This window comes from Danio rerio, chromosome 13, assembly GCF_049306965.1.
Source record: "Danio rerio strain Tuebingen ecotype United States chromosome 13, GRCz12tu, whole genome shotgun sequence".
In the NCBI taxonomy this organism is placed as follows: domain Eukaryota; kingdom Metazoa; phylum Chordata; class Actinopteri; order Cypriniformes; family Danionidae; genus Danio; species Danio rerio.
In genome coordinates this window covers 50520624-50541659 of record NC_133188.1, presented here as the reverse complement: position 1 = coordinate 50541659, position 21036 = coordinate 50520624, and the positions used below count along the sequence as shown (strand labels likewise).

Genomic DNA, 21036 nt, shown 5'->3' with positions numbered 1-21036 from the left:
TCAGCATGTTCACTCACATACATTCTCTCTCTCTCACACACACACACACACTGCCCTGCACACACCTAAATGTACACTCTCTCCCCACTCTCACACATTCATACACTCTCACACACACAGTTCTCTCTCTATCTCTCTCTTTCTCTCACACACACACACATTTTTGTGAATTGTGGGGACATTATATAGGTTGCAATTGTTTTTACACTCTCTCTTACACACACACACACGCACACACACAGGTACAATCACACTGTTGTTTTTTCTTACACATTATTCACTCTCACTCACACACACACAATGACACACTCACACTTTGGGAGTTTTGAAGTTTGATTGCTTTAAAATAAAAAGCTTTAAACTAAACAAGCAAACTAAATCCTGCTTCACAAATTCACTTGATTTTGATTTTATTGTAAAAAAACAGTAAAATGTGTATATTACTGTGTTAAATGAAAATCTGAAATATTTTGTGGCTTATGGCTATAATTTAGTAATAATTTTTATTTATTTTTATTATGTTTTTAATGAAATTGGTCTTACAGTTCATATTTTCTGTAGTATATTTATTAATTCTGGTACTTTTACCATAAACCAACATCTCAACCATTTGGTAGAGGCTGATATTTTAGAAATAATGTGATGTGTTGAATAAAAATGCACGGATTGTGTTAAATAGACAATAAACATTAGGAGTTAAGAAATGCAATCAAAAAAAATTCTATTGCTTTTGTCTTGGTGTGACAGTTAAAGGGGTTTTTGTAATAAATTTTGTCCTTTAATACAGCAGTCAGATATACGAACTGTGCCCTCAATTTGACCTGCTCAAAGAAAACACTCTTCCTGGATGTATCAAACAAAACTCATGCACAGAAGACAGCATGAGCATTTACAGCTAATAAACTCATGTCAATATTATCCCGCCTGCTTTTTGAGCGATGACAGGCGGGTCTTACACGGCTATGATTGGTTATTGTCCTCAACAGAAAGGGCTTTAGAAATATAAGCGCTGTTCACCCATGGCGGGAAGAATACGCGATTATCACAGGTAATAGACACAGTGGAGAAAACTTAATTGCACATGAGACACGCTCATGTCTAGATCAACAGCTTTAACAGCTAAGAAGAGAGGAAAAGTTACCTTACAAACTGGCCAGCGGGTCAAATGTCCAAAGTGAGAGAGCGAGAGATAGTCAGAGGTGAAGTTTTACAACATTTCTCCCTAATAGTAAACTAGCGGCTGGTATGCTGTGCCGCCTCGCCCTCGCGCCTCCGTCCTCCGCCATAGTATTGCGACATCGCGCATAGGAGATAAATGACGTCATCACGTAATAACCGGGTATGACCTATTACTGAACTGATATCAATCATTTTGACACCCCTAGTAACGAGTAACGATGCAGCACATAAAAAATCTATCGGAGTAAAAGTATTAAACTCATGTAAAATATGTACTTAAGTAAAAGTGGAAGTAGGAGAAAAAAATAATACTCCAGTAAAGTACAGATTCTGCCTTTTAGTACTTAAGTACAGTAGTGAAGTAGTTCTACTTCGTTACTATACATCTCTGCGAATGAGAGAAACAAACCCTCTGCATTTCTCTGTAACTTAGATGCACTCGGCAGGTAGTGTCAGAAAGCTGCGTGTGTTATTCCGGTCACAAAATGCAGTGAAAATCCTACACGACTGTAATAGTTTGGTTGTGGTGCTAACATGTTTACACTCTGTGTAATAGTTAGTTCGATACGAACAAACTGAATAAAGAAAGAGCACTGGTCGCGCACTTACCAAATCTGTAGAGACAGGACAATCACCAGCAACTAGAGCCGCGTCTTTATTAAGAGGAGACAAGCAGCAAATCTGCATCTCACCATTTGCAGAAAAGAAAAGCTCTCAGTTAAACAATGTTCCTAGACACTTAAGTTATTATTGTCGCGCGTCACATGTACTGTAATCCACACGTGAGTCCAGCTGCACTCTCATAGAGAGAAAATGAAAACAAAACCTTCATTGCAGCAAATTAAAAAGGAACACTGCACGCTTGTTTTGCCACAGCTTGGCGTCTCTCTGCTGTCTAAACACTGTAAAATTAATGAATATTAATGAAGTTGCACAATAGAGCGCGCTGATTGGTTTGAACCAAGCCTTACTCGTGCATTAATGCAGCACACTCGGAGACGTAATACGGTACTCCCAGGTACAGACGTCCAGTCTACACGCTGGAATACACGCTAAGATCTCATGACCGTGACGCAGCTTCAAAAATTTGTTTCAAACCGGAAGTACTAATTTGCTCGAAATAACGCAAAAACAACCAATTTACACTTTTTAGTGAAATATAGGTGTCCTAATAGTGTTTTTAGCAGTGTGGGACACATATACGACTGTCAACAGCTCAAAACATGCGTTTTGGTGTTTCGTGACCCTTTAATGGTTATGAATAACTTTTTTATTACAGTAAAGTGATATTGGTCAAATGTTTGTAAATTTGATCAGTTTTTGCCATGACATTGTCAGAGAAGCTGATATGGGAGTAAACTCAACCCTCTGTCTCTCTGCCACATTATTAAACATCACTAAGCAATAATCCTCTCGAATGCAGGAAGTGTGTGTTTATAATAGTGTGCTTAGTGTGTATAATAACACTTGTGCTCTGTCTCCTGCTGTAGATCTGGGTTATGGCTCTCTCTGTTTGCTTTGTGTTCATCATCACCATCGGCATTTTCCCAGCAGTCACTGTTGAAGTCCAGTCTACCATTCCTGACAGAGGCGCATGGGGTAAGTGTGTTTACATGGCAACTTATTCAATTTAATTGTTCCTCATTTCGCATTTAAAGACATTAGAAATGCATGAGCTCATTAAGTCTGAATTTCGAGTTCGAAATTTGGAAGTGTTGTAAAAAAAAAAATAAATGAGATGAAAAGAAGAGAGAGAACCCAGTCCAGGAGACTCGGAACAAGCAGAATTCCTTTATTGAGACGTGTTGGTTAATCTGCAGTCATACAGCGTCTTTAAGATTTCCAATGTGTCTGCAAGAGCCTACTAGAGGTCCGCAGTCTGCAAGTTCTTTCACAAGTCTCTCACAAGTCTCACACAAGTCTGCAAATAGTCTGAATTGAGACAAAGATTTCATGGCTATATTGTGTTCTTAGGAGGAGGGGATATAGCTAAACAGAGCATGCAAATTAAGAGTTGGAGTCAGCATGGCATAGGTGTTAAAAAACAGCCCAGCTACTGACCACACAAGTTAATCAACATAGGGTTTCTGTAGCATAAAAGCAACACCCGAAGACAAAGACAGAGTCGTTTAAAGCATTTGCATCACTGGCTTAGCCTGTAGTCAGAGAGATAAAGGTTAAATGTCCCTCCTAGCTGGGATGTTAATGAAATTATATAATTAAAAACCAAAGAATATAACTTTTCAGTTATACGTAGATTATTGTTCATTTGGAATTAGTTGATAGAAATTTATATTTCCACAGAAGTGTGACACGGTGGCTCAGTGGTTAGCACTGTCGGCTTACAGCAAGAAGGTCACTGGTTTGAGCCCCGGCTGGGTCAATTGGCATTTCTATGTGAAGTTTGCATGTTCTCTTTTGGGTTTCCTCCGGGTGCTTCGGTTTACCCTACAAGAGGGTAAACCTTTACTATTTCATTAAGGTGCATCCATATAAATGGCCCACCCTGTAGTTTTCTGATTGCACACGAGCACAGGCGCCCAACAAATAAATAAATAAGGGAAAGAAAAGATCTAGCAATATAGGCAAGGATGTAAGGCTGTTGCATAAAATATTCATTCATTCATTTTCTTGTCGGCTTAGTCCCTTTATTAATCAGGGGTCGCCACAGTGGAATGAACCGCCAACTTATCCAGCACATTTTTACGCAGCGGATGCCCTTCCAGCCCTTCCGTTTTTTTTTTTTGGAGATGATACACAATATGAATACAACAAAGAAATAAATATTAACAAATTTTGTGTCCACTTTTGTAGACTCAAAACAATACTGTCATATCCTGATATAATAGCCTAAGCTATATTGAAATAATTTACAGAATTAAAAATATCGGATGTAAAATCACATTTAATTAATAAACCAGTATAAAACAAACAAAAGCTAGTTAGAACAATTTAGGTCACACCGTTTGAAAGCCATATATAACTTTCATTTTACAAAGGCCTATCTGAAAAAAAAAAAGATTTTATGTATTTTCTAAAAACAATAAACACCGGAGAAGGTTTAAACTATTATTTATAAAGTATTTTGATGTGATGATATTAATCAAATCGTTCAAACAGAGCATTTTGGGTGAGTGAAAGCAGAATCAACCTTTTTTTTTCTGTCATGCAGTCCTGCGCAGCGCCTCTTTACAAACGCATCGGGGAAATCTGCAAATACAAAATGTGTTCTGTGTCCTGAAATAAATGTTTATGTGTTTGTATGACGTGGTAAAATTTAAAAAATGAAATTTTAAAACACAAAAACAGCTTTATTAGTGAAAAGCTACTGAGCGCAACGAAATAAAGGCTATATTTTATTACTTGCTCGTATGTGCTGAAATACTTGACACTTTCCTTTACTTAAGATCACAGAATAATATGCTAAATATAGCCTATAGGGAAAAAATTTGATGTTTCAGGTCTCTTCGGAGCATGAGAATGTCATAAAATAAATTTTCTACCGAGTTATTACCAGAGAATTTCTGTGGTTTTATATTATGCATGGGTCACTGCGCTGGGTCCCTCCGTTAGTGGCGAGACCACTCGATGTTCGATACCAACAGTCGGTCGGCGTGTAAATGAATATAATGAATGAAAACACACAGGCCTGTGCATATAGACATATCAGGTAATGCTGTACAGTAACAAGTCATTTGTTTGTTTCGGTTGTCTTCATTTTAATGGTTTCGTGATGGTGTGCTTTATCTGCCTGATTCCTGCTGAAGTGGGCGGGTTCTGCGACGTTTGATTCGGGGGATGTTCTGTGGGCTGGGTTTGCGTGACGTGCTGCAAGCTACTAGCTTGACAGTGGAAGCGCGACATGATTTCAGCCTCACTACTCAACCTCCCAGGCGATGGCCCTGGCCCAATAAAAGCCCTGACTCGCACTGGCCCGACAGTGGAAATGTGAATGTGTCTGAATATTCTGAGTAGACTCCTCACACCAACATGATCTAATCATGAACGCACTCTTTTCAGCAATCTTCCTTCTGCGTTCACACAGAGCAGCATTCCGGCAAATTACCGGTAATGTTACAACTTCTCTTTCCGGAAAATTGCCGGAATGAATTAACTGGTATTTTCAAAAGGGCCTGTTCACACATACATACATACATACATACAGAAAGCGGCCATAGTGTCCCTAAATACATATACAAACATTATTCTAATGCTGTGTCCAAATTCACTTACTCTTACTACATCCTAAAAATATGTACTTTTTATTTATTTATTTTTTTTTGTGAAATTAAAGTACATACTTTTGGGCCTGTAACATAAGCTTTGGGGCATACTACTTTCTCATTAACAGACAGTTCTTTTTCTTAGTTAAAAGCCAATCATCTCAACAAATCATCGACATTTCATATTTATTACAAAAACTATTGAAGAATGGTTAATCTAGCATTCACGAGTCTTGATAAAAAGACGTCAAGCGCCAAACACGTCTTTATAAAAGTTCACGTTGTTGCAGATAAAATATAATGTGGAAAATTCAATTAATCTATATCCCAGTAGGTTAGATGTTACTATTTCTATTATATTTTACATATTATTTACGATCTCATTCAAACATATTTACCTAAGCCTCACTATTCAATGGTTGGTCTAACCCAGGGCTATTCAATTGGTGGCCTGCAGGCCGATACCGGCCGCCGAGGCAATTTGTTCCGGCCCTCCTAACAGTGTGACCAAGACATCAAAAATAAATTTAGTCCAGTCGAAAAACGGCCGCTATAGTTATGAAGTGACGTGCGTCTGTTAAATACAGCACAAGCTGCAGTTGAAGGCTGCACAGAGCACGAGTCACCATAAGCGACTGGTGCGTGCAACTGAAAACATAGGGATGCAATGATTAGCTGATTTCACTATTTACTGCACTTTAATTCGTCACAGTTAATTAATCGTAAAGTCTTCTCTAAGCCGCATTTCTGTTGCACGGAGCAAAACGAAACTGCTGCACTTAAACAAAGTTATGCCAAGTTGCCAACTGTGCGCTAGTTAAAGTACCAATTAAGTACACCGAGGCTGATGCACACCAGATTAACTATAGCAGCGGCCGTTCCCACATCACGTCTTTTCCGCTTGCAAGTTTGTTATTTCTAATGTAAGAATATATGACAATATGCGCGCACAAGCGGAGCAACAATGCACGCAGTAGAAAACATCTCACAGTGTGAGTGGTGTGTGCCTTTCAGTGCAATGTAAACTTCTCTGACCACATTTCTAGAACTGCTCGATCATGCAGATTCGCACTCTATAACATCAGAAAGATCCGACCCTTCTTATCTGAACATGCAGCTCAACTCCTTGTTCAAGCTCTTGTTCTCTCCAAACTGGATTACTGCAACTCTCTACTAGCTGGGCTTCCAGCTAACTCTATCAAGCCTCTTCAACTGCTCCAGAATGCAGCAGCACGAGTGGTCTTCAATGAACCTAAACGAGCACATGTCACTCCGCTGCTAGTCCGTTTGCACTGGCTGCCAGTTGCTGCTCGCATCAAATTCAAAGCTCTCATGTTTGCCTACAAAGTGACTTCTGGCCTTGCTCCTTCTTATCTGCTCTCACTTCTGCAGATCTATGTGCCCTCCAGAAACTTGCGTTCTGTGAATGAACGTCGCCTCGTGGTTCCATCCCAAAGAGGGAAGAAATCACTTTCGCTCACGCTCAATCTGCCCAGTTGGTGGAATGAACTCCCTAACTGCATCAGAACAGCAGAGTCACTCGCTACTTTCAAGAAATGACTAAAAACTCAACTATTTAGTCTCCACTTCACTTCCTAATCTGCAATTGCCTCTCTGAATATCACACTAACTGTACCCAAAAAAAAAAAAAAATAAATAAAAAATACTAATACTACTAATACTTTCCTTCTTAGACTTTACAGACCTGAAACTTGCCTACAGCACTTATTCATTGTTGCTCTTAGTTGTGTAAATTGCTTCCTTGTCCTCATTTGTAAGTCGCTTTGGATAAAAGCGTCTGCTAAATGACTAAATGTAAATGTAAATGTAAAAAGATGTGTTACATGAGTTATTATTAAAATGATATGCATGAATTCAGATGACAACAATATTTACCTAATATAAAGCTTGAATTAACATTAGACGTGATAACTGTGAAAGCATCATTATTCTTCAGACTATATAATTGTACAACCAAAATCTATAATTGTTGCATCCCTAATTGTAATGCAGTTAAAAAAATAACATATGAATGTAGAAGGAGCCTACAGAAAGAAACTGAATGTAGAAGAAGCCTACTTCAGCAATGCACTGCTTTTGTTGTGCTCTGAAATGCAACATTTGAATGTTTGTAAAGAAAAAAGAAAGCCTTTTGTACAATGCACTGATATTATGTAGTTTCAAAATACAATATATTAGCATTTTAATGTAGAAAAGCACAATGTGGTTGTCTTAAGGAAAAATACAGCATATGGGCTCTTATATGCTGTTGTGTTATCACTCGTATAGCAAGTCATATCTCTCCGGCCCTTCGTTTGGGATGTTTTTCCTGAACCGGCCCCCATGACAACCTAATTGAATAGCCCTGGTCTTGCCCATCCGCCATGTTTGTAGTTTAAAACTTGTTATCCATGTTTGTAGTTCTAATCGAATTAACGTCCAAAGCGCAATGTATTTTGGGCAATATTAGCATTTGGAGTGTGGATTCTCCTACAATTCCAGTTTCATTCATTCATTCATTTTCCTTCGGCTTAGTCTCTGATTTATCAGAGGTTGCCACAGCAGAATGAACCACTAACTACATTCACACCCACACTCATACACTTTGGCCAATTTAATTTATTCAATTCACCTATAGCGCATGTGTTTGGTCTGTGGGGTAAACCGGAGCACCAAGAGGTAAACCCACGCCAACATGGCAAGAAAAGCAAACTCCACACAGAAATGCCAAGTGGCTCAGCTGGGACTCAAAACAGTAGACTTCTTGTTATGAGGTGACAGTGCTAACCACTGAGCCACCGTGCCCCTCACAATTCAGATAAATACTCTCCGGGAACCTTTGGCATACTCTTTTCAACATACTGTGGTTTTGGACATACTAATTAAATACTTGTTTGGATGGGAAGTATCCGAATTGGGATGCAGCATTAGAAATAACATTATAAAATGTGTGTTCATGTGTAAACTGGTGTGTTTCTTTCCACAGAGAAGTACTTCATCCCGGTGTCCTGCTTCCTGCTGTTTAATGTGATGGACTGGGTGGGCAGGAGTCTGACTGCTGTCTGTATGTGGGTATGTGTGTTATTTACTGTTACTCTGCCTCATGCGCGGATCCTGCAGGGTTTTCTGCCAGTCCTAAATCACTTTTCCAGCAGCAAGTCTTAAAGGGCCATGAAACCCCCTCGTTTCAGCAGGGTGTTTTCACACCTCTACTTTCGAAAAAGTCAGAAAAGTGGGCGTGTCCAGCCCTGTTTAAGGGGGGGGTGTCGGAGGAAGAAAAGAGGCACGGTGTGGGAGTGTCTATTTGGGCGCTCTGAATTTCAGAGTCAAAACACACACCCAACAGGGGACAAAGTGACTGTGTTTACATGGACATCTGTAGTCGAATTATTTGCCAAATTATTAAATGGTGGACTTTAACTGCAGTTTGGCTCTTTCATTCTGGGAATTCATTCATGCCCCTCGCGACAAACGAGATATTTGATTCGAGAAACTGCTCTAAGCGTGTCTTTTTCATGCAATGTTTGATACCGCACAGCGAATGAGAGAAAAAAAACTCTGCATTTCCCGGAAATGCACACGGCAGGTAGCGTCAAAAAGCTGCGTGTGTTATTCCGGTCACAAAATGCGGTAAAAATCCTACACGGGGTTAAAGTTTGGTTGTGGTGCTAACATGTTTACACTCGGTGCAATAGTTTGTTGGATAGGAACAAACTGAATAAACAAAGAGCACTGGTCGCTCACTTACCAAATCTGTAGAGACAGGACAATCACCAGCAACTAGAGCCACGTCTTTATTTAGAGGAGACTACAAGCGAATCCGGATCTCAGCGTTTGCAGATGAGAACAGCTCTCAGGTAAACAATGTTCCTCCTTAGACATGAAAGTTATTGTTGTCGAGCGTCGCGTACACTTAATCCACACGTGACTCCAAATGAGTTCTCACAGAGAGAAAATGAAAACAAAACTTAACTGCAGCAAACTATAAAAGCAACACTTCACGCTTGTTTTGTCAACACAACGTGGTGTGAGTGTCGTCTAAACACTGTGACAGTAATGAATATTAATGAAGTTGCACAATAGAGCGCGCTGATTGGTTTGAGTCAAGCCTTACTCATGCATTAATGCATCACACTGTAAGACGTAATAAGACACACTCTGGCACAGACGCCCAGTCTGCACGCTGGATTACAGGCTATTATGTCATGACCGTGATGCAGCTTCAAAAATTTGTTTCAAACCGGAAGTACGAATTTGCTTGAAATAACGCAAAAACAACCAATTTACACTTTTTAGCGAAATATAGGTGTCCTAATAGTGTTTTTAGCAGTGTGGGACACATATACGACTGTCAACGGCTCAAAAAATGTGTTTTGGTGTTTCGTGACCCTTTAAATTCACATTTTCGTGAGGAGTTGTTTTCTTTTGTTTCATGTTAAAGTGAAGCGAAGGCGTCATTTCTGTGCTTCTAGTGGCAACAGCTTCAATTTACCTCTATTTTGATTAAACTCATGCTAAATTTACACAGTGTTGGTACCTGTTGCATCATGTATGTGGCTATAGCAGGATCTGCGTGTCTTTTTTTTTTTTTTTTTTTTTAGATTTTATTTAGTCTTTTTTTTTAGCTTTGGGCAAACATGCCATCAAAAAAGTCTTTAGAATACTATACGATAGGTAAGGGATAAAGTACATCCGGGAGGTTGTTATCGCAGAATAACACCCGACAGGCTTATCGGCAGCCTGATGCAAGCTGAGCACAATTATATAATATATTGTATAAGACTAAAGGCTGTATTCTGCAAGAACAACCATCCTGGAAGTCGTTTATCCCACTTATTACACAGCTAGTTGCCAATAAACACAAAAATTTAACTCAAAATACTGTTCTGAGTTGTAATAGTTTGAATTAATTCTTTAATTTAGTGCAAAGCTGAGAGAAACGAAAACAGTTGGAGTAGACCCAAACCTGCGCATTATTCAGTCACAAGATGGCAGAAAACAGTCTTGCAAAGCTGACAACTAATTCGACTGAATAAAGCATACACTAACCTACATATTACATATTACAAGAAGACGTTACAAACACTTGACAAACAAGTAGATATATATAAATATATATATAAATAAATGTGGATGTGAGTATATGGATGTGCACATATTCACTGACGGTCAAGGTGATTCAAGGTTTCTGCATGAGCCTATGTTGTTCAGTGGTTGTTATATCTGAATAACATACCTTGAAATATTGTGATTGACCATTCAGAATCGAGTATTTTATGTTATACTACACTAAAGCAAATATCTGATATAATGTAATAAAGTATGTAAATATGTATGTATGCATGCGTTTATATATGTATATGTGTAAATATGTAATTTGCCACTTGTAAAGTGCTGGAAAAGTTAAATTTGACTTAGGAAAATTTGTAAGAGCTCTGAATAATGACTAAGGAGCACATTAAGACTTGTTCTTATAGAAGCATTCAGAGTTCTCAACATATAGCTGTACTGTTTTCCTTTGATTAAAAAAAAATCACCTTAAATTTTCTTTAGCTGGTCTTAAAGTCTTGATTTTACCTTAATATAACATGCAGAAACTCTGCGCAGTGCTTAAAGCATCTGCTTTCTGTGTTTGACCGTCTCCTCTGGGGCTTTTCTTGGAGTTACTGTTACAAGATTCCTCCTGAACTATAAAGAGCAGAGCAGGGAAAACAAAGTTGAGAGGTTTCTCTGGAAAATCCTGCATCACACTGAAGAAAGTGTTCAGCCAGAAAATATAAATCTGTGTTCCTCCAAACCAAACCCTTATGACTTGCTTTTTCTGTGCAAGTAGATGTTTAGCAGATTCTTGTAAAGCGTCACCAGGGGCTGTAAACACTGAGAAAATATTCTGTCAAAGGGATAGTTCACTTAAAAAATGAGAATTGCTTCATCTCCTCTTGGATTTAGGCCTTTACGAGTTTCTTTTTTGCTGTTTAACACAAAAGAAGATATTTGAAGAATGCTTGCTCATCCATTGACTACCATAAAAATTATTACTATGGAAGTCAATGGAAGCAGCAAGCAACATTTTTCAAAATATCTTCTTTTATGTTTAACAGAAGAAAGAAACTCAGGCAGGGTTTAACACTAAGGATTTTTTCTACCGGTCCGATCGGCCCAGTGGTTCCGATTTTTACTTTGTTTCTTGATTCTAAGACAAATTAAACTTTGGCCGATCAGGCCAGTAACAATCCTGTCTACTGTCCTGAGTGTCTCTCACACTGGCCCAGGGCCATCGGGCAATCATTATTAAGCCTTATCACATTTGGTGCAAGTGAAAGTAAAGGATAGAATTTTCAATTTTGGGTGAACTATCCCTTCATATTGGTAAGTCTGATGATAGCTTTGTGTGCTGAACAGACATAAATTCATGTTGTTATTCATGCACATTTTGTCAGTTTCACTAAATGATAACTTTAAATGCATCTCACAAGTAATCCATATGACCAGAGAAACATTCACAGTATAGTCGCTTGAATAACTGTTTGAAAACAAGTTGATAATTTTTTTATTTATTTATAGATGCCAAAATAATATGCATCACAGATTTTGTCTGTGCTTTTACAAATGTAGAATATACTCTATATGAAAAATTGATTTTATCAGTTATCATAATAGAAGATCTTTATTATAGTAGTATTATTTTTGTAATACAAATGTGGAAGCCATCAGGGTTTCATATATATATATATATATATATATATATATATATATATATATATATATATATGAAACCCTGATGGCTTCCACATTTGTATTACAAAAATAATACAGTAGGCTTGGGCGACGTCAAACGTCCTCCCTATTTTACCCTGGTATCCGGTGTTACCGTGCATAATAAAAAAAATATTCTTTAAATAAGGCTTTACTTTTGGCAAAACTTTTGGCTTGTGCCTAAACCATTTAAAAACTGAATACCGTATATGCGACCTTAGGCTCGCGGTCACCTGTTTGTCTAATTCGTATTAGTGATCTGTGCATCAAGTTCTCTCTCATTCACACACACAAACAGCATCACATGTGCTTGCTCGCTTGGGAGCTATATTGTTAGACCGTGCGCCTGCTCCCTTTCAAATTACACCAAGAGTTACCGACAGCTCCCGCGCTTTATACGGAAATTTATTCCCGCACCCCAAGAAATCTGGTCGGCTCCCATGGAACAGCAGTGGGAATGCAGACCTCTAGTTTGTATTTACCACGTCCTCCTTCTTGTTCAGTTGAAACCGTATGAGAAAACCAAATGAGAGGGGTCTTTAAGCTGCCATCACCAAAAAAGACTTTTACATAAAGTATTAAATACATCTCAGTAGTTTAGCACTTTCTCCTTGTGTCATTTCATTGTGATTACATGGAACTCATTTATCAGATTTGTTTTATTTTCATGTTTGTTTTGTTTGGGTTTTTACCAAAATCTGGTTTAATTTCATGTGAGCAGCTCCTTTAGAAATATTATTCCCAGGAAAAACAGGACGTGTTCAATACTTATTTACTCTGCTGTAAATGAAGTAAAAGGTATAAATTAATAAAATGTAGGATAATATCGTATATTATAGTGTAGTATAAGATACCACAACTGATATCAAGGATATTTGAGTTTATTAGTATATCAGATATTAATTTATATTAGATATATTTTGTTTTAATAATTGATTGATTAATAATTGTGGCCAACAATGACTGATTTTGTGTTGTGAAAATGCATAAAAATCTTATTAAATCTAAAAAAAAAAAAAAAAAAAAATTCGACCTCAGGAACCATTGGACTTAATCTCTCATAGCACAATTATAGCATATGCCAGAAAGTTACCATAATAAAATTACGGTAGATTACAAAGTGTTTGTTTGTTTATGCATGCATGCAAATGTAGCAGCAGATATCTAGATTTTATCTCATAGTGCAAATTAAGTACTTTAACTTTTATTTGTTTATTTATGCATGCAAATATAGTAGATATAAATGATCCATCCCTTTATAATACAAATATAGTAGATATTAGGAGTTTATTTATTTACTGATTACTTGATATCTACTGTTTGTATGCATCTTTAGAGGTTATCATTATGATGTTAAGGTCATTGGTGACGCTACTAAACAAACTCTGAGAACTCAGTAAAAGTCAGGGTTTTCCATCATGAAATGTCAGTTTGATCATCTTGATAATGTTGTTTGCATGGTTCACACTAAAGCCAATTAGCATCTATAGGCAGGTGGCAGCTCATTTCCTCTCATCAAGTTCAATGTTTTGAATTCAGCCTGTTATCTGGCTTTCTGCTTAAAAATGTCAAACTCATTTACAGCTGATCAGGGAAAACTGATTAAACTATGTAGGGAAAGCTCAGAGGAAATCACTCTGGAAGATCTTTATCGGTGTTGGTGTTTTCAGTGAGCTGGCTGACGCTCGTGCTGCTTTAATTCACTTGATATATTGCACTATTGTATTTTACACTATATTGTATTATATTAAATAATTTTACATTATTTTATTATATTATTACTATTAATATTGTAGTGTTGTTACTATTGCATAATGTTGCATAATAATATATATTGCATGACAATAATATATTACACGACATTATTAAAAATGTTGTTTTTGTTATTATTATTATTACATTAAACCGTTTACATAAGAGTTTTAATTAAAAGGTGTGTAATTTAATTCACAGGGGGGCTAATCATTTTTTACTTCAACTGTGTGTAAATATGTAATTTGCCACACTTATAAAGAGGGTGGAGGGTGATTGAAAAATGCTTAAATTTGGCTCTGGAAATGGTGTAAATGCTGAATAGTGTGTTTCTGAATCAGAGTTATCTGATTGTCTATTGGTAGGATAAGAGCTGAGTATCATGGGAGAAGTGTCTGCTGCCGTAGATCAGCCTGTACTCGTATGAGACTTGTAAACAAAGTTTTATCCAGGCGATGGCTATAAATTTGCCATATTTAGAGCTGGTATTGTCATGGGTTTTCAGTATTTTAAGAGCAAATCTTTGTTCACATGGATGGTCATTTGAGGACAGAATGTGATCGAGATGCTGAAGGATGGATTTTTTTGGAGGGTTTCTCATGAACTGATCAATTTTAGTGGTGAACCAGACTAGTATGGGTTTTATAACCTTTATAGTAGGTCGCTGGTTCGAGCCTCAGCTGGGTCAGTTGGCATTTCTGTGTGAATTTGCATGTTCTCCCTGTGTTGGTTTCGTCTGGTTTCTCCCACAAGTCCAAACACATGTGCTATAGGTGAATTGAGCTAAGCTGTCTGTAGTGTATGTGTGTGAATGAGTGTGTGTATGTTTCCCGGTGATGGGTTGTGACTAGAAGGGGCATCAGCTGCGTAAAACATTTGCTGGATAAGTTGGCGGTTCATTCCGCTGTGGCGACCCCTGATTAATAAAGGGACTAAGCTGAAAGGAAAATGAATTGATGCATAATTGGGGTTTAAAGAGTGGCACGGTGGCTCTGTGGTTAGCACTGTCGCCTCACAGCAAGAAAGTTGCTGGATCGACCCCTGGCTGGGTCAGTTGGCATTTCTGTGTGGAGTTCGCATGTTCTCCCTGTGCTGGTGTGGATTTAACTTCAGGTGTTCCAGTTTCCCACACAGTCCAAATTGGAGAATTAAATAAACTAAATTGGCTGTAGTGTATGAGTGTGTGTTTGAATGTGAGAATGTATGGGTGTTAACCAGTACTGGGTTGCAGCTTGAAGGGCATTTGCTGTGGTTTTTAAAAAAATTATTTAATGTGTAATAATGATGTAATATATAATAATTTAACAATAGTAATAATAATAATAATAATAATAGTAACAGCATTATCATCGTCATGTAATACTAATAATATAATATAAAATTATTTAATGTAATGTAATATATAATAATGTAATGTAGAAGTAATAATAATAATGGTAACATTATTATCAATAATGTCATGTCATAATATTGCAATGTAATTTAATATAACCAATGATTTATTCCTATTACAGTAATGAATGGGATGCAATACATTTCCATGCATCTTATTTTTTGTATTCAGTTTAAGTCTTGCATCTCTCTCTCTCTCTTTGTTCAGCCTGGTAAAGACAGTATCTGGCTGCCCATCCTGGTGATTGCGCGTGTGGTCTTCGTTCCTCTCTTCATCCTCTGTAATGTTCAGCCCAGAAGTTTCCTGCCGGTGGTGTTTTCTCATGACGCCTGGTACATCATCTTCATGATCTTCTTCTCCTTCAGCAACGGATACCTGGCCAGTCTCTGCATGTGCTTCGGGCCAAAGTGAGTACCAAAACACATACATTCAGAGTAAAATATGTAGTCAGCATCTAGATAACACATTTTAGGTAATGCAGTCATATTCTAAAGTATTTCTTAAGGTGCTGTGGACTTAAAATTTTCCCCGGATGTTGATAACCAAATAAAAAAAAATCTATATATGCAAACAAATCTAATTAGTTTGAAATTAAATGTTTCCCAGAGATGGGTTGCAGCTGGAAGGGCATGCGCTGCGTAAAACATGCTGGATAAGTTGGTAAGTTTCAAACCCTCTGTGGCGACCCCTGATTAATAAAGGGACTAAGCCTAAAAGAACATAAATAACCCTGGGAAAAAGGTATTGAACACATGAAGAAAAGGAGGTGTAGAAAGGCAGTGAAAGCCCAGACAGCAGCTGAAATCTCTCAGTAGTTCTTCAGCAACCCTCTGCCCATCCTCAGTGTAAATGAATATCAGCTGCTTCAGTCCAACATCTACATTAGCAGGAGGATGAATCCAGAGTGGACATTTCAGCAAGACAATGATCCAAAACACAGCCAAGGAGACTCTCAAATGCTTTCAGAGAAGGAAAATCAAGCTGTAGAATGGTCCAGCCAATCACCTGATCTGAATCCAACAGAGAATACAAAATAAAGCTCAGATTTGATAGACAAGACCCACAAGAACCATCAAGGTTTTGACACTTTGTTTGTCCTCTCCGAGCAATGCATGCGACTTTGTTCTCCAAATGAGAGGCGTCTTTAAGCTGCCATCACCTAGGACTGGAATTGGAAACCACTGTATTAGATCAGTGGTTCTCAAACTGTTACGTGGACCACTAGTGGTACGCAGGCTTCCTTCTAGTGGTACGTGGAGGAATAAAATGTCATGTACAAGCTATACACATTTCAAAATTTATAAAAAATAATGTATATAATATGCCATATATGCCATATAGCTTATATTTCTGAGGTGATCTGCCATGTTTTTAACTTGGCAGAGTTGTAGCTGCTTTACTGGGCCTACAACACTACTGTATTTCAATACTGCTCATTTTGGTGGTACTTGGAGAGACATTTTTTTTCTGAGGTGGTACTTGATGAAAAAAAGTTTGAGACCCACTGTATTAGATGATGAGCTAAGTGCATTTATAGGTGATAGCTTCAACTTAAAGTTTGGAAAAGTCAGTTCTAACGCCTATTCACATGGGGCATCTGTGTAAACAATTTCCATTGACTTTAAATCGAGTGCCTTCAAGCATTGCCAAACTCAAATGTGGATCCATCAAGACATGCTAGATCCATTATTTACTTTTCAAGCACCAACGCAGGCGTCAGCCAATCAGATCGCTTTAAGCAAACATTAGTGCAGTAGTTTCTCCCATCACTACTTCAAGACGTCTCCTAATGTTTTATGTCTGTCCCACAGGAAAGTGTCCCAGCATGAAGCCGAAACCGCAGGAGCCATCATGGCCTTTTTCCTCTCTCTGGGCTTGGCTGTGGGAGCCGCGTTATCCTTCGGTTTCCGGAACATGATCTAGAACCGTGGCCTAGTTCTCAGTGTGACGATGAAGAGGAGGAACTTTGAATCCCAGTGCACACTAAGCCAGAGAGAGTGTTCATACTGCACATTTATGCATAACATCATTCACATGTTTGTCCCTCTTGAGGCAGACAAGAGAGACTCCAGAATAACAATCATCATCTGCTAAAAACAAGCCAAAATTTATCTCCATTTCTTTTTTTTATGTCCTTTTTTTGTATATGGTTCCAAATTGCCAATTCAGTATTTAGCAATAATGTATAGCTTAGGTTAACCCCTTTGAGTTTTAGTTCTTTTTTAAATGTTTGTATAGGTATTAACGGTTTTATTTGTTTCATTTTAGACATGCAGCTATTAGGGCAGCAGTAGGTCACTGCGAAAATTAGTTCAGGAGTATTTACAGTACTTTCAGTTATGAATATAAAACAGTTCTTAAATTAAGATGCATTTACTTGTTTTCTGAAAATATTAGTGTTTGCGCTAACAGTTTACTTGAAGGGGTGTTTGCAAGACTGTTATTAATGGTCCTATGAAAGTATTTTAGATGTTAAGATTTCTATAAGATAGTGTTGCTCCAAAACAGTCACATAATTTGCGTTTAGGAGATATAAAACTGATATAAACATGTACAGCTTGTAGTTTGTCACTTCCACATATATGGAGCAACGATTTTTTTTTTCATGTCACCTCATGCTTAAGTTTCTCATCAAATCTTGACCAATGAAAAAACTCCCTAGTTTCTGACAAGCCCCGCCCCCTTCATGGCGCTTTTCATTTGATGCACTTGAGCTCAGTCTCTCTCATTGGCAGAGCAGTGATGAAACGAAACACTATTGGCTGCTTTTATCTAAAGGGGAGGAGCTACCCTCTCCGTGTTTTTGTTGAGATTACATCAAATGAAACACTTCACGGGACCTTTAAACATTTATAATCATGATATGACGCGTCAAGAATGTGAATGAGAATGCTTATGACAAGTATTAAGTGTCCTTTGCTCAATTGTCATTTTTTTATGACAACTTGACATAAATACAGCACAGCCAGCCTTCATTTTTGTCTTGACAACTTGACGTGACCTAGACATAATAACTTGTCATAAATCTGTCATTAACATGATTGTCCTGAAGCTATTATAGATGCATTTTGAATATTTTTCTATATATTTCATGTTTTCTATGTCACTGTATTGTTTTCATTAAAAGCGTCATTAATATTAGTTTCATTAAAAGCGTCTGTTATATTTTTTAACAGCATCATTAATATTTAAGGACATTTTAATGACATTTAGCTTGTACCACTATAGTTGAGGTCAAAATAAATATTCATGACACATTATGGATTCAAGACAATCATGTTTATGACAGATTTATGACATGTAATGTTTTCTTGGTAATGTCAAGTTGTCATGACAGGCAAAAACAGGTTGTGAAGTATTCATGTCAAGCGATGTTATCTTTGCATTTAAAATGTCATAAGCTAATGACACTTAATACCAATTATAAACGTGCACATTCAGATTCTTGACACGTGTCATGTCATGATTATAAAGGTTAAATGACTCTCTTATGAACACCCTTTTAAGTAAAATGTTAGCATTTATGTCAACTTGGTCAGAAATAGTCTGACTAGACCCAGAGCCTGTTGACATATCTTTTGATTTCTGTCATGACAGCGCTGGGAGAGATTGAGTATGGTATATAAATATGTACATGGCATTGTTAATATGTTTGGTCTTGGGAGAATAGTTCTGCTTTAAACATAAACAATTCATTTTGAAAGTTTTTTTCAGAAACATATTCAGAAAATGTGTTTTGATTTGAAAATGTTTGGATATTTGGGTTACACTTTACATAGAGCTAGTATTAGTTAAAGGATAGGTGTCAAAGTCAATTCCTGGAGGGCCGCGGCTCTGCACAGTTTTGCTCCAAACGAGTCATAAACACCTTCATTAGTTTGATCAGCTGTGTTTGATTAGGGTTTGAGCAAAACTGCAGAGCTGCGGCCCTCCAGCAGTTGACTGACGCTTATGAGTAAATGTATTTATTAACATGAACTAAATTCATTACAGTATTTGTTAATGATGCACTGATACCAGTATCGGGTTGAAACTTGGTTTTAATACTCGTATCGTACATGAAATGCCAAAAACACGCACCGATACCACTCAACTACGTGGAACTACCTGACTTCAATGTATTAATGAATCTATTATATATTAATAGCTTAGTCATTATAAACAATCCGTTAATAAAATACATTATTAACAAATAATCTGTCAAAAAGATCTGTCCATGCTTAATGATAATAAGCTTAATAAGGTCTATTGATTTACAGGGTTATCAACAATGCGTGTATATATTTGACTTGGAATAGCCCTCTGTTAAAGATTTTGTTCATCCTTGCTACAGGCAAAAAATAAAACCTCCTTTCAAATTAATTGCACTTTCATTAATACCAAGTAAGAAGTATCGGAATCATTTCTCGATTTCAGCGATTACACCAATTAAAATACTCCTACTGGTATCGGTTCATCCCTTGTATTTATTCATCTTTGTTAACATTAATTAATGAGGGGGAAAAAAATCTATATTAGTTCTTGTTAACTCAGTGCATTAACTAATGTTAACTAGCATGAATTTGAATGTTAATAATGCATTGATAAATGTTCAACTCGGATTATTAAATGCTATATAAGTAGTGTTTATTATTTGTTCATTTTAGTAAGTACAGGGTGGGCCATTTATATAGATACACCTTCATAAAATGGGAATGGTTGGGGAAATTAACGTCTTGTTTCTGGTACATTAGTATATGTGAGGGGGCAAACTTTCAAGATGTGTGGTGACCATTGTGGCCATTTTCAGGTTGGCCATCTTGGATGGTGTGAAGATAGAAGATGTGCAGCACCTGAAACTAGGGATTCTGGTAGCCTGTGCTGGCATTTCTCCTGCGGTGTTGCTATCAGTGGGAGAAGAGGCTTTGACAATCCAACACAATGGGCAGCACATTGAACACATTTTATAAGTTGTCAGAAACTTGTAAATAACTCATGAAAGAATACAGTTACATTAAAACCAAGCACACCATTGTTTTTCTTGTGAAATTCCCAATAAGTTTTATGCGTCACATGACCCTCTTCCTATTGAAAAAACAAAAGTTGAATCCAAGATGGCCGACTTCAAAATGGCCACCATGATCATCACCCATGTTGAAAAGTTTTTCCCCTCACATATACTAATGTGCCACAAACAAGACGTTAATATCTCCAACCATTCCCATTTTATTAAGGTGTATATAAATGGCCCACCCTGTATATTAACCAACATTAATGGAATCTTAGAGTAAAGTGTGACTTATATTTGTACTGAAAAACAAGACATTAGTTTGCAGTGGCTCTAGAGAAATTGTACTGTATAACATCATTAAAGGGCCCCAATTACTAATGGCATTTTGAATGTTAAAATCAGTTCAGATGTCTGCTGTTCATGTTGTTCGCTGCATGTGTTGGATTTAATCATGTTTTAAGTAGTATCTGGCCTGAGTGCACTGAATGAAGGTTTATCATTTTAAATGAAATCAAACGTGAAGGCCTAAAAATGTTACATTGACATTATTATTATTATTTATACAATTGTTTTATATCAGCTTTTTGTATGACATGTATTTTAATGCAGCCTGTATGATTCTAACACCATGTACGTGCACAACTTGCTTTGGTGCCTTTTGAATGAATTTTCTTTTTCAAAAAACTGACAGAACTGAAATGTGTGGAGTTGAAGGGCTGGAAATAAACATGTTTCTGTTTGTA

General features: G+C 37.3%; 1 protein-coding gene across 3 annotated transcripts in view; it reads left to right on the top strand.

The window, feature by feature from the left end:
* slc29a1a (solute carrier family 29 member 1a) overlaps positions 1 to 21036 on the top strand; it is an 88530-nt gene extending 67494 nt beyond the window's left edge. For 2 of the 3 annotated variants that reach the window (XM_009307586.5, XM_073919690.1), the window contains 4 exons: positions 2670 to 2778; positions 8389 to 8474; positions 15511 to 15710; positions 17115 to 21036. In XM_009307586.5, the coding sequence (XP_009305861.1) occupies positions 2670 to 2778; positions 8389 to 8474; positions 15511 to 15710; positions 17115 to 17226 (507 nt within the window). In that variant the 3' untranslated portion in view covers positions 17227 to 21036. 3 annotated transcript variants of the gene reach the window in all.